This window comes from Camelina sativa, chromosome 10 (genome assembly GCF_030686135.1).
Source record: "Camelina sativa cultivar CO46 ecotype springtype chromosome 10, ASM3068613v1".
NCBI lineage: Eukaryota > Viridiplantae > Streptophyta > Magnoliopsida > Brassicales > Brassicaceae > Camelina > Camelina sativa.
The window spans coordinates 23,606,724-23,621,954 of NC_141889.1; the positions used below are offsets into that span (position 1 = coordinate 23,606,724).

At 34.4% G+C, this 15,231-nt stretch overlaps 1 protein-coding gene and 1 pseudogene across 1 annotated transcript; one reads left to right on the forward strand and one right to left on the reverse strand.

Moving 5' to 3' along the window:
• The first annotated feature begins 396 nt into the window (after positions 1-396).
• Positions 397-6,286, forward strand: LOC104719525 (putative expansin-B2; annotated as a pseudogene).
• A 641-nt stretch (positions 6,287-6,927) lies between these two features.
• On the reverse strand, positions 6,928-14,368 carry LOC109126890 (uncharacterized). Its single transcript, XM_087468720.1, has 11 exons — positions 14,308-14,368; positions 14,040-14,225; positions 12,461-13,354; positions 11,885-12,375; positions 11,247-11,509; positions 9,923-10,254; positions 9,773-9,782; positions 9,521-9,664; positions 8,374-8,464; positions 8,205-8,278; positions 6,928-6,997 (listed from the first exon to the last, which is right to left on the reverse strand). The coding sequence occupies exons 1-11, from the start codon at positions 14,366-14,368 to the stop codon at positions 6,928-6,930; spliced, it is 2,616 nt and encodes an 871-aa protein (XP_087324846.1).
• Between the last annotated feature and the right edge of the window lie 863 nt (positions 14,369-15,231).

Sequence of the window (15,231 nt, forward strand, 5' to 3'; positions counted from 1 at the left end):
GACTGTGAAGTTTGATGCATTAAACACTCATGTCAATAAGCTGGAGAATCAAGTGATTAAGACTGCTGGGTCTATTAAAAGACGAGATGAACTTCTTTCAAGAAGAACAAAGTCGAACCCCAAGCATGCTTGTAATGCAATTTTGGTGAAGGAAGGAGACAAAGATATGTTAGTCGAGCCAGCATCGATCGACACTACACAAGAGCATCGATCGATGCAAACTAAATCAAGCGTCGATCGACACAATATCATCATCGATCGACACCCCCACGAACAGCTTCGGTTTCTCTTCTAGTTCCATCAATCGTTACAGAACAAGCTTATAAGCCCAAGGTCCCTTTTCCTAAGCCTAGGAGGTCTAAGTAGGAGTTTGAGGAAGCAAGATGCAAGGCTATGATGGACAAGGTAATGATTGAGATGCCTTTGATAGATGCAGTCAATTTTTCTCCTCGGATTAAGAGATATGTGAAGAGGATGGTCATTAATGGTTTAAGTCCTGAGGAAGGAGCTTTGCTAACCAAGGATGTCAGCTCAATCTTGTTGAATCAGCCCCCACAAAGGAAGAAGGAGAGGAAAGAGAAAGTTGTTGTATCTGAGAAAGTGAGTGCAGTGATTCAGAGTAGAATTGCAGAGAAATTACCAGATCCTGGAAGCTTTGTACTTGATTGCTCTATCTCTGCAGGAAGGTTTGCTCACTCACTTTGTGATCTCGGTTCTAGTATCAATTTAATGCCACATTCTATTGCTGTGAGACGTGGGATGACAGATTTCAAGCCAACTAAGATCTCTCTTATCTTAGCTGATCAATCTAGAAGGATTCCTGAAGGTTTCTTAGAAGATGTTCCGATTCAGATTGGAGATTGCATGATTCCCACTGATTTTGTAGTGTTGGAATATGACAAAGAGCCTAGTGATCCTCTCATCTTAGGACGCTCATTCTTGGCTACAGCTGGTGCTATCATAGATGTAAAGAAGGGACATATATCTATGAATGTGGATGATTTGGTCATGAACTTTGAGATGGACAAGCTGAAAAGAGCTCCCACTATTGATGGTCATACATTTTCTGTGGAAATTCCTTCTGATGATGATCTGATCATTGAGCTTCTTGGAGACAATACTGCTGGGTATGTCAAAGAGTTAAAGCCTGTTGAGGAAGTGAGTAAGCAAGTTGTTAAGCTTGAAGATTGGAGTGGAGATCATCTAATTAGTACTAGAGATCATGATGAGGTTCTGATCCATGACAAGTCGCTGGTAGATGGCGTTTTTGTATTTGAAACACGGATTGTTGAGGTTAGTTGCAGAATCATTGAAGAAAAACGAGTTGCAGGCCTAGCATCGATCGATGCAGCTGTTGCATCGATCGACACACCTCCACGAGTCGACTTGGACTTGTCTAAACCAAAGATTCTCGAGTTGATTCCTTAGCTGCAAGTCCTAGACCAGTTATAAAGTTGAAATCTCATCATTCCACAGTCAAGAACCCACAGGTAAGGCCAAGGTATGCATCTTCTTCACCCCAACCTTCTCCATTCATCAATAAGAATTTCAAAGGTACAAAAACTGTTTTGCAGATAACCAAACCACGAGATTATCGTAGAGCACTTGTTTCTTCTACTGATGATTTTGCAGGACATAAAAGAATGTCACCCATACCTCAGTCCCGCCCTGGTCATGCTCCTCACATCCTTGGCACACCTCATCCAACTAAAGCTTATACCCCCCCCCCCCCCATGGATTTGAGACATTCTTCTGAAAGGCATTCATTGCCATGTTCCGATCCACCAGATACCTGAAATCCAACACAGTCAAGCTAATGACTGATAACAAGCGCTTAGTGGGAGGCAACCCACTGGTAGGTTTTTTCTTTTTCCTTTTTCTTTTGATTTATTTTTATTTTTATTTTTACTTTTATTTTATTCGCCAATCTCTTACTTGATAACATTGGGGGCAGTGTTGTTTAAGTCTGGGGGAGCCAGTTACTAACTACGTTTTTGTTTTTGAGAGTCAGTCAAAAAAAAATATTGTATTATTGAGTCAAAATTTGTTGGGGACTGTGATTTTTCTTTTTAGTATATTGCCTTGATTGATTAATGCTGCAGATTGAATCCACAATCCGACTAATGAAAAATCCAATGGCTGACCAGTAAACTAGAGACATCCAAATTTCCAACAGAATCCACAAAAGCCTGAGGTAATTTCTGCGTCTTTCTTTTTACCTCATCAAGGAGATTGATGTTCATAGAGCTTGACTCCATGTTCATACCTCACAAGTAGGATTTCAGAAAAAATTGGTACTCCTCTCCTTTGTTTAAGTTTAAAATATTTTTCCTCAGAGCTTTGCTTAAGAAAAAAAAAAGAGAGAATAAAAGATGAGATGATTTTGATCAGTTTAGAGAGGGAGGTAAATTACCAGTGACCTCATTATTCTACTCTTGACTCAAATGATCACACAAAGCTTGGAAGCGAGGGGTAGGTAAATTACCAATGACCCTATTATTCGCCTACACCTTTGATAAAAGGAAAAAAATAGCTAAAAAATGAAGCAAATCTCAAAGGAAGATTAGATAGACTAAGTATGGGGGAGAGAAAGAGTACCACATGTTTACACGGTTATATCTTGCTTGTTATGGTATAGTACGGGAATGATTCTAGAAGGTTCTTGACATTGATCAAATTGATGAGACTCACCAATGAAGGCTTAGTGGAGGAAGTAGTGGAATTTGGTTTGAATTTGGGATGCTACGAATGTCAACGGAGAAGTACAAGGCGGTTCGAATTGGATTTATCTGCTAAGCAATACTTTAAGAAGAAAAGGAGTTTACGCGTTTTCAATCCTTTTCCACATATTAAGTTCTTGATTTGCTTGAGGGCAAGCAAAAGCTAAGTGTGGGGGAATTGAGATATCATGGTTTTGAGGTGTTTTTAGCGATGATATAAGTCTTATCTATAGAGTATTTTAGGTGTTTTTAGAGTTTTTAAGAGTCTTTACAGGTGTTATAGGATTTAGCATGGATGGGAGCATAATGGAGCTAAATAGGAGGATTTGGAATACATTCAAGCATTGAGGCTGAAGCTGCAAAGTTGGGAGACAAATTCAGAGAGTGCATGAACCGATGCAATTGATAGTGTCGATCGATGCCAAAGAAGAGAAATCAAAAGTTTTCCATATTTGCATCATTAGTTCCTGGACGTGTTTTAGGAATATATATAGGATTTTTATGGTCATTTTTTAGGCCTAAGCTTTAGTTTTCCCTGATCCATAACTCCTTTTCTTTTTCCTTTAATCTCTTAATGCTATCTATTTTATTCATGATTTGTGTTCTTACAATTATGTCTGAGTAGATCTGCTTGTTAGATTTAGGGTTTCTCATTAGGGATTTCATGGATTGTTAGATTGATTAATTGTTTGGATTCATTATCTTTCTTGTTCTTCATCATATGTTGTTCTTAATGCTAGATCTTTGATTAGTCATCTGGATTTAGATCTTAGGATTATTAATTGATATGAGAATATAATTGATTTTTCTGACAAAAATCTTTGGTGAGCAAAATTACTTCTTGCAAAGAGATTTGATTTAATAGTTTTGTGAACTTACCTAAACTCGATTTTATTGCTGATTTTTAACCTAGAATTTTACAAAGAGATTTAGATTTTATGGTTTTAAATTTAGATAATATTTGCGGTGAGAACTGATTTATTTTATAATTTTGTTTAGAGTTCAAGAACGGTGCTTAATTGTTGAATCCTGCTTACTTAATTAATTGATCTAATTTTCCATGATTTCCTGAGAATTTCCCTAGGCCTAGTGTTTCATCCATCTGAATTTTCCTAGGCTTATTTTTATTGGTATTTTTGACTAATCCGTGCCAAACAAGCAGGAGGAGATGAGTCTGATTCTGAAGCTTGAGGGGGAGTTTGAGCTGTGGGGGAGCCCTTTTAGCTGTTTTTGCTTTTGCTCTCTGTAGTTTTATTTTTTTTCAGACTTGTTTTATGTCTCTGGTTAACTAGATTTTAAGACTTGTTTTGGATTTGTCATATAATTTGATTGGTCTTAATGATTATCCGTTGATCGTTTAACTGTTTGTTGCTTTAGAGATGTGATGCACTGTTGGTACAGTTTTGTCGCTTTTGGCTGTTGCTGGTTGTTTTGTTAGGTTAAATGCAATGGGTGCTTGTTTGACAAGTTCAGTCAAAAAGGGGGAGATTGAAAGTACGTCAGAGCTCCGAAGATAACAGGAGGTTGTGAAGTGTCTCAGAGATCGATATGCTGATGTGGCGTGAAGTGCTGATGTGGAGAAAGATTGTGAGACGCCGTGACAAGATGCGTGAGAAGGAAGGAAGAAGAGATCAAGATATACTCGAAGATATTGAGAGTATATTTGGTTAGAAGAGATAAGGAAGGATATATTCTTAGGGATAAGGAATATTTCCTTTTAGTTAGGATGCACAAAGATTTAGGTTAGAAATCATTTGTGCGGGTATAAGTAGACGAGGGCAACAGCAAAAAGAGTTAGCACTCGTGGGATAAAAGTTGTGAGAATTGTAAACCTTCAAGGTTGTGTGTTAGATAAATAGGAGAGTGAGCCTAGTTTCAAGTCATGTAAGAAACGAGAGTTTTTATATAAGATTGATTAAAGCGTTTGTTTGGCGCATTCCAAGTGTGTTATTTGTTGTGTGGTGTTCTCTATACTGTAACATAATAAACATAATTGTTTATGTATCACTTATATATATGCGTATATATATATACAATACAACTTGCTTGATAACATAATTCATTAGACCTTGATGTTTTTATTTTATGAAAACAAAATTGTATCTGTAAATCGTCATGACAAACCTGATTTACGCCAAATTACGTTAAACATTCTGCGATTATTTTCAAACACGTTAAACAAGTTTGTACATATGCATGTTTTCAACCGTGCGATTAGGATTCAACGACCAAGCAAACTACCATTCACGGCTACACTACTATAACGTACAAATTTCACCATCAATATCATTGCAAATTACCTTGGTTTAGGGGAAACGAAGAAGAATTATTATGGCCTTGCTCTTTGCTCTAACTTGTCATTTCTCAAACTTAACTCATTGCTTTAGCCCCAAGAAACTCAACGTTTCAGCCGTCACGACCAACGATTCTGATTGGTCTATCGCTGCAGCTACGTTTTATGGCGAGCCCAACGGATACGGAAGCGACGGTATATATATACATAATACATGCGTTATATATGTCAATTACATCTCTAAATAAACAAGCAAGTAACTATGCTAGCTATATATTTAACTAATTACGTACTAACCACGATATATATTGATTATAATGAAGCTGGAGCTTGTGGTTATAGAACCGCTGTAGCACAACCTCCGTTTTCGAGCATGGTATCAGCCGGAGGTGCTTCGTTGTTTAAGTCAGGGATAGGATGTGGCGCATGTTACCAGGTTACTAATTACAATTGATTAAGCAGAAGAGATTTAAAATGAAATATTTATATATACTGATCATATGTGTACGTACAGATTAAATGCACTTCGAACTCGGAGTGTTCGAAAGATCCGGTTACGGTAGTGATTACAGACGCATGTCTTGATTGCTATAGAGAATCGGTCATTTCGATTTGAGTGATACAGCGTTTGGGGCCATGGCGATTTCTGGTCAAGGTAGTCAGCTTCGCAATGCCGGTGTTTTGGAGATTCTTTACAAAAAGTATGTATCTAATTAAGGATTTGACATTAACAAGTTATATGATGAGTATATTTCATGATTACTTAGGTTTATGTATTTACTTGTTTTTTTTTTATTGTGTTCCACTGATGTGTGTGTAGAGTTGAGTGCAACTTTGCTGGTGAAACGGTAACGTTTCGAGTGGAAGAAGGTTCAAACGACCACTACTTCGCGGCTTTGGTTGCGTATGGAGACGGAGAAATTGGCCAAGTCGAAATCAAACAAGCTCTAGATTCTGATACGTGGATGTCTATGAGCCACTTATGGGGCGCTGTGTGGAAGCTTCAAGTGTCGTCACCTTTGCGGGCACCGCTGTCTCTCCGAGTGACTTCGCTGGAGTCCGGCCAGACTGTTGTGGCTACCGATGTCATTCCTGTCGGCTGGCAACCCGGTGCGAAGTACAAATCGAACGTGAACTTCCAAGTGTAGCAGCTGGAACCAAAGTTACTTATCTAGAGTATAAATGATATATCTCTTACTACTTATAAAACAAAATTAAAATGATTATCTCTTACTCTTACCACTTTCAAATAATAAAGCATGTATCTCTTACTATTTTGAAAATAATAAACGATATCTCTTACTTAAATGTTCAATTCCGTCGGTAAGGTGTGACACAATACTATTTGATGTATGAATTACTATGAGAGTTACCCGCACGCTTGTGCAGGCAGGAATTTAATAGAAAATAAATTTAATTTTATTTTCTAAAATACTAAAATAATTTTTTCTTCTTTTTTAATGTTTAAATTTTCTCAATTCCATTTTTTAAAATGGAAACAAATAAAAGAACTCAATAAGATGTTTACTATAGTATTCTACATATGCAATATCTTTATTAAGATTTAAAGGCCCATTTTCAAAATTTCAAGTATTTAATAAGCCCAATACATTCATTATGAATAATTTTAATTAGAATAATATAGGAAAGGAGATCATTCTGATCTCTGAAATCAATGAACTAATGTACTTTAGTTTATTTTTTTGTCTATAAATATATGAACTAATGTTATTTGGTTAATTCTTTGATCTAAAAATATATGAACTAATGTTCTAATTGAATTCCTTCGTTTAGTCCATTAAGCTAATATAGAAAGCAACCCATATAAGGGTTTCTAGTACTTGATCATACAAACATTCAACATATTATCAAGTTTGCATATACACAAAATTTGAAAACTAATGTGCCTTCAGCTTACGTCCATGTAGTTTCTCCTTCATGCTCCATTACATGATTTATGTAATAACGTCCAGCAAATTCCGAGCTGAAGATATAGAAAACACATTCATAAGTTAAACCCTAGCATGATACACTACTTGATATTAATGAACATTCAAAACTTACATGGCCTTGTGATGCTCAAGCCCTTCAAACTCCGGTTTTATAAATATCTTGGAGGAGGCCAGTGTGTTTACAATACACGGTTTACCTAACGATGTTTTAAGAGGTATAAAAGTTTGATAAATGATTATACCACATAGTGTTTAGCATTTGATCAATCAAGCGAGTGTTATTAATAGTACATACCTTCATATACCTTCCAGAAACGCAGTACACAAAACACCGGTTCGGTATGATATGTGAGATGGCATCCAGATGCCTCACATAAACACATAAAACGGGTAGCACAGTCGCTTACTGCACGACACTTGATAGTTTTATTCCTTCAAATGTAGATAGTCGAAACATTTTATGAAATAGTCAAACTCTAAATTTTAGTAACATGATAGGTGGAATAAATGTATTTTACCTGCCATTTAATAGCGTGAAGACAATTTCATTATAATGATCTCTGTTGTCCTTCACAGCTACTACACATCCACAAACATCTATTGTGGCAAAAAGTCATATTTTCCCCCAATGAGATGAATGAACATTTCCAAAATCTATCATCTACATACAACTATTTTGGTAAAAAGTTCTTTTTGTACTTTTCTATGGGAGGGACCAATACACAAAGTTCCAAATATCCTAAAAAGTCTCAAGATTCCTTAACACAAAGATTTCATAACTATATTAACAGAGTTAAAACATCTATTTTGAGAAAAAGTCAGAAATTATCTTTACATTGAAATAAATGAATGTTTCCAAAACTATTTAACACTCACATATAACTATTTTAGTATTAAAGTTCAATTTGTATTTTTCTATGGAAGGGACCATTACAGAAAGTTCCAAATTTCCTAAAAAGACTCTAGATTTCTCAACACAAGGATATCAAAAACCTAAATTCACGGAGTTCAACTTAATATATTTAAAACTAATTTAAGGAAAACGTACCAAAAGAGATGATATGGTGGATTCTTCCTCGTAAAATATCATCCAAATCTTCGAATCGGAAATAATTTTTGGAATTTATCGATTCCTTTAGAGTCATGGTTGTTTCATCCGTAAACTTGATTTGATAAGGATGATGGGTATTCCTCTCCTTGAGGGTTGGATTGATGATTTTGAAATTCCTAATATCATACCATTCATCCTCGTAGGTGTACTTCCGGAGCTTGAGTAGTGTAGTTGGTATAAAGGAAACTTCAATTGTGTCACCCTTCAAAATTGATAAACATTGTGTAAGAAAACTATGATTTAAGAACTGTTTTAAATCAAACATAAGTAGATTCTCGTTCTATTAACTACTCTAACCTTTTCATCCACAAGAAGAAGAACCCGTTTTGTGAAGAATTCGTTGACATACCAAGAATTTAAGACCTTGGCGTAGATACACCATCTCGTCCTGTCGGGATGAAGATGAGATATAGAATCGTACTTCATGATTTCCACTAATTAGGGTTTTCCTGTTTATCTTCTGTTAACGAAATCGAAAAGGGGATTGGAGATTTGTAAGAATACAAACAGTCACGATTAAACGTTGCGTCTTATACGTGTTAGCGTCTCTTACCTTTTATCTAGACTGTTAAGTATTTTAAAAATTATTATTGTATGTATAATAAAAGATGTAATAATGGTATTACTAACAATTTTATTTTTCAAAACAACATTGTTGAAACTAATAAAATGTAATGATGTGTAAAAATTAAAATAAGATGCCCTTAGAATAAGAGAATATTAGAATTTGGTTTTCTCTAAATTGAAAGTTTATATCATAATGACATAACAATCCTATTATTTGAGATATGTTAGAGTTAAGCATTTTATAGTTAATATATAAACTTAAGATATATCTAACAATTACATAATTTTAATCAACATTGTTGAAACTAATAAAATGTGATATTTTCCTCTAGTCCTTCTTTTATAATATAGAATAAGAGGATATTAAGGATATGATTTTTTCCAATGTGAAAGTCTACACCCTTCTGACATAACATTTTTATCATTTGAGAGAAGTTAAAGTAAAATATAGTAAAAAATGGGGCAAACAAAGTTTTATAAATATAATTAAAACCAATTTATTTTAAAAGATAAAACAAAGTTCAAGTCTAACAATCCAAAACAATAATGCAATTTCAAACCATAATTAGCCAGTCTCAAATATCTCTTTGTAAACAACATGAAGTGTTTTATTGTCACACTTCTCATCTTTATCTGTAACTAACACCTTTAGCCCTTTTCTGGTTGTGACTCTAGAGAAGGCAACATAAAGCTGTCCATGTGTGAAAACCGGTTTCGGTAGAAACAATCCGACATGTTCTAGTGTTTGACCTTGACTCTTGTTTATAGTAATTGCAAACGCCACGGTAATAGGAAACTGTCGTCGCCTCATACGAAAGGGAAACTTTGCATCAGGTGGACTAACATACATCCTAGGGATAAGTACCCTATCACCAACCTTTTTCCTGTCACGATTCTTGCTTCGATTACATGATTGGCCATCTGAGTAATAATTAGTCTCTTACCGTTACACAAACCTCCCTTTGGATCTATATTCCTTAACAACATGACAGGTGCTCCTATTTTCAACGTGAAAACATGGCTTGACAATCCAGAAACCTATATACTGTTTAAGAATTCCTGAGTGTAGATCATATCATCATGTCCGCTTGTGTCAGACGTTTAAATACTATCAGAGCTAAGATATCACCTCTCTTCACCTGTGATCAACAAAAATAAAGAATTTTAGGTATGTTTTAATAGACATTTTTAAAAAAAAACTTTTTCTTCAATATCCATATTTTTAAATAAAAACTTTTTCTCCAATATCCATATTCCATATTCTATTTAATTTGCATACATGGGAGCTTAGTAAGCATAAACTGATTTATCTTATCAACATCGTCATTCCTTGGACTTAGAATAGCTCTTTCACTAAAGAATTTTGGATCAGTCCTCGTTGCAAAATGTTCTCCGTAAATCTCTTTAACTATTGCTTCAATAGGATTCCCACTTGTATTAATTAATAAATCATTAGGAATTTCAATCTCCACATCCCCACTATTTGACTCGTTGATTTTGCCATTCCTGATATCGAGAAGCCACTTTGAGAAAGTAGCGAGAGCACCCGCGTCCATACTATTACTTGCCTTGCGAAGTCTCAAATTTTCGGTAAGTTTAAGAACTTTACAACTATTCCAAAGAACATATGAGTTTATAGATGCTAAAACTGTCGCCAATCTTCCTCCTTCGGTAATAACAGGTAGTATTTGTCTAAAATCACCTCCTAACACTACTACTTTACCTCCAAATATTTGGTCACACTTCATGATATCTCGCAAACTCCTATCCAAAGTTTCGTAACAAAGCTTGTTCATCATTGGAGCCTCGTCCCATATTATGAGCTTTGCTTCTCTAATTAAATCAGCAAGATCAGATTCGACATCGATCGAACACACAGAATATTCATTAAGATTGATTGGAATACCAAATCTTGAATGAGCAGTTTTTCCAAATCTTGAATGAGCAGTTCTTCCACCTTCCAAAAGCAATGCAGCTATACCACTTGAAGCAACATTCAGAACAATATTACCTTTAGCTCTTATATCAGCACCAAGAATAGTCCACATGAAATTTTTTCCAGTACCACCAAAACCATGGACAAAAAACATACCACCTTTGTCGTGATTCATAGAGTGAATGATTTCTTCATAAACACGTCTTTGCACATCAGTTAGCATTGGTAACAACTTATCCTACAATTCCTGTTGTTTATGAGGCTTATATATTTTTTCATCTGCAATAAGCCTATTTACTCCTGTGTTCATGATACTATCATCTGGTTTAGGCATTTTCTCGAAGTCTGTAAGAGACGTCCCATTTGATCGCAACATAAGTTCTATTTCAGTTAAACATATATTTTCTGTCTGAGCCCGTGTCAACATTAGACCTACCACAGTAAGTTAAACACTTATTTATAATCTTGTCTTGCGGAAAAAAATAAATATTTTCGATTAAAATAAAATCATTTTGATATACTTGGATCATTTCTGCGTCTCCTTTCTTTAAACAAAATATCCTCGCACAAGATGTCCTTTGTTTTATTCCAAACTTCAAGAGGAACAGTTAAACTCTTTGTATGCAGTAGGATCAAAAATAATTTTCTTAAAAATTCCCCAAAACACCATTCACCTACTTCATTTATAGCCGCAATGTATTCCTTATCGTCGTCTAGTAATCCCAATGCATACCAAGCTTCCTGAAAATCCTTATAAAGAACACCGTTGACTGTTTTTACATAGTCAAAGCTTGTTGGTCCTAGAATCTTATTAAGCAAAACTCTCAAGTAATAGGCTTGTCCTACAGATGGCGGTACGTATGTAATCCTGCCTATTGCAAAACTTTTCCGCTTCTCCGACCTTGGCTTCCAAAGTTTTTCTTTCTTATTCTACACAAATTTAGATGGAAATTCAGCATAGGTGAGTTATCTAGCTTGGGGATATATCTTGTTGCATTCCATCCAGCCCAAAAATTTAGAAGTTCTGTTCGTTGTACGGTGCAAGACATCTTCTATTGGACCATCCTCGTTGTAAATAGCTAATTCTTGTCCTAGAAGATGAAACAGGAGCTTTTCTACATGTGTAGTATGATAACAAATCGGGAAAGCAAATATTCGCCAAGAGGCCTCACATGCAGATACGTATCTAAAAAGGCTTGAATTAGTTGGATAAAAAATATGAGAATGTTTGACAATTTGTATAAACAGTTATTACCTGCAATTGAAATACTTTTTTATTTCATTTTCTTGATCTTCTCCTCCTACATTGGCTCTAACATAATCCGGACCTTTAGTGATGTACTTGAACAAATGCTTGACTAAACATGTCTGATTGCACCACTCAACATTTATATGAGCACGAAAACGGAGAGACAAATCACAATTATAGGGAATAACATAACTATTATCGTATTGAAAAACCCTTTTTTCCACAACTCTCCCATCGTTTCGTCGTCTATATATTGGATAATTAGCATCATCGACAATAGTATTATCCATGTATGGCTTAGGGAAGAATTTAGTGCATTTTCCATTATTCATGCAGACACTATCTTTGTTCATAGGACCACAAGGACAATGAATCATCACATCAGGAACAACTTCGTATAAATACTTATCCACCTCTTTATCAGGAATTTCAGCGCTTATGAATTTATCAATGTCGTCCGTTGTACGCATCTTATTGTCTGGATGTAAAAACAGAATCATGTGCGCATGAGGCAAACCCCTTTTCTGAAATTCTATTGTATTCATTGCTGGAAAAAACATTAATATATTTACACTTTCCGGACTAATTGAAATTATAATAAATATTATAAAACATACTAGAATTTATGATACCAAACGTTTTTTCCTTTGTCACTTGGTCCAATAATCTATCAAGTTTCATCTTGAAAACTCGGCTGCATATATCAGGTCTATCTTCTTTACTAAGACGATGCCTTTGTAGATAACGATCTATTTCAGACCATCTTGGGTTGCACGTAAAGGTTATGAAAAGGTCAGGAAATCCATAATACTTGCAAGTAGCCATCGCGTCCAGATAATGTTGCATCATATATCTCTTTCCACCTGTAAACGATGACGGAATATAAATTTTCTTTCCGTGTTGTGCAAGATCTCCATGTCCTTTTTCAGCAGCTTCAATTATCTTATCAACTCTTTCAGTTCGGAGTTTGCTTTTGTTCATCCAAATGTAGTTCAACCTGTTTGATTCTATTGTAGTGAATGCATCGACTAAAAACTGCTGGAATAATTTGCCTGCCATAACAATAATCGAAGATTCTTCATATCTTTCAAATACTCTATATGCATAAAATTCTCTCATGGTGACCGTTTTCCTTTTACGTCCACGGGTATCCACGAACCCTATATCGATGCCTAATCTGTAACCATCTTCACCATAAGGGAAAAACAATGGGTATTGTAAAGGCAAGTACACAGGATGAAGTTCACTTATCTGCTGTAAATTTCCCGAACGACTTTCTATAACAATGTCACGTTTATTTACACCAGCCGTAAATTCTCCGGGAATTAGAGCAGCAACCTCTTTGCTGGTAGGAAGATTATGAGTCCTTGCATTAGTGGTACTTTCCGAAGGTAACATTAATCGCAAACCTTCGCTACCGTCTTCTATATTAAATATTTCATGTGCCGATCTAAACGCCTTAACATGCGGGTTATGACTATCAAGCATCTTTTTTAAAAGCTCAACAATCTCACGTCTTAAATTTCCTGCAGATCCAGATGTCCTATATTAATGCCAATTTTAAAAATATAATAATTTTGATTAGTAGAATATAACATATATTAAAGATATTTTACATACTTATAAAATATGACAAATATTTATATACATATTTAACATTATTAATAATTACCTAAATGCAGAAATTCTATTAGATACTTTGTTATATACGTCATGTATATATAATTGTAAAAACATTGGTTCCTTGCCAGGTTCTGGTAAAATATCACCAATACGATGATAGTTTTCCCCGCACATCTGAAATAGATAAGGACCTCTACCATTATTTATGGAATGGTTAATTTTACCACCTAAAGATGTGAACGAAAACATCATGTTGTATGCTCGTATGTTATCACGAAAGTTTTTACTTCGGTCGTCGTGATTATAAAACAACGGTAGTAACGTTTTAGGTGCAGTCTTCAACGTAGGAAGTATTACTTTGCCACGATGGCAACACAATGAAAAATCCGGCTTTGCCTTTTTAGTCCGTTTATTCACCCGTTCTCCATACCACATATATGCTCCACAATTTTCACAAAAAAAATAAGGATCTCCATCATCATAATAACCTATAAAAAATATTTGTTAATATTTTAAATATATATTAGTTAAATAAATACATAATGACAAAACTATCATATAACCATTCACATATGCATCGAGATATACCATTTTTTAGTAACTCAGCTTTTATGGGAGGAAACCCAAGAAACTTGTCAGATGTCGTATTTTTTTCATTTATCTCACATGAATTCTCATCAGTAGAGCTATCAGAATCGCTTTCAACATTCGTATCCGAATCAGTTGCGACGTAACATGCGAAATCTTCGTGTAGTCCTGGAAGAAGTAATTTTTCTGCAAAATTAACGATTGAATTAGTTACTTGGCATTTATTTATTTACATAAATACTAATTAATTCCTTTCCGGACATATGACCTCTTTTCTTTCTTTTCGCCCTTTTAGACTTCAATATTTCCATTCTTTTCAACCTTGCCATCTTATGTGGATCAGGATAGTGAATATTCAATGCATTCGTAAAAGCAGGAAGATTTATCGTAGAACTAACACCTGAATTTCACTGTCATTGCGTACGATATCTTAGATTTAAATATATTATATCTCTTAATATTAAAAATTGAAAATGTCATTACGTTTTCTAGAGACAGCATGTGTCGATACATTCTTCCTTCAGTATAGAATCTTCGAAGGTCTCATTATGTGACGCCAAGAATTGCGATATGCAAAAAATAAACGAAACTAGGATCAAGAATTCATATAATCGACTAATTATGATCCTTCTTGTTTATACCTTAATTTTCTGAAGTCATTTAGTGAATATCGCTGTTAGGTCTATTTATATAGGAAGATGGTACGTATATATTCTCTAAACCAAAAATGTACTAATTATTGATATAGACGAATATTAACTTATGTTTCTATATATCCTCTTAACTTTTTTTTTGGAAAAAATCATTTGTTATTTATGTTTCTAATTATGTATACAGATCTTTGATACAATTTTTTAAGGTTTACTTTCTTGAAGTTTATCAATATTTTATTTAATTATACTTCCATAATCCTACATATCAATATTGGATTTAAATTTAAGCATTACTTTATTTATATACTATTGGTCGGATTAATATAACATATATATAGTTACAAATAAATTATATAAACCTATTAAATTTAATTATTTATTAGCAACATTATATTATTAATATAGGTTTGGTTGTATTAACATATAGTAATCATTATTAAAAAGCTATTTCAATGTGTTATCGAAACAAAATATTGAGAAACTAATGAAAATGAGAAAATCTCTTGTAATAATTCAATAATGGATTATAGTAACATCAT

Coding starts and splice junctions, on each gene's coding strand:
- LOC109126890 (XM_087468720.1), bottom strand. CDS start 14,368: ATGGCAAGGTTGAAAAGAATGGAAATATTGAAGTCTAAAAGGGCGAAA. Junction 10,255..11,246: donor ATAAATGAAGTAGGTGAATG/GTGTTTTGGGGA, acceptor TCTTTGGAATAG/TTGTAAAGTTCTTAAACTTA. Junction 6,998..8,204: donor TACACCTACGAGGATGAATG/GTATGATATTAG, acceptor CTATATCTTCAG/CTCGGAATTTGCTGGACGTT.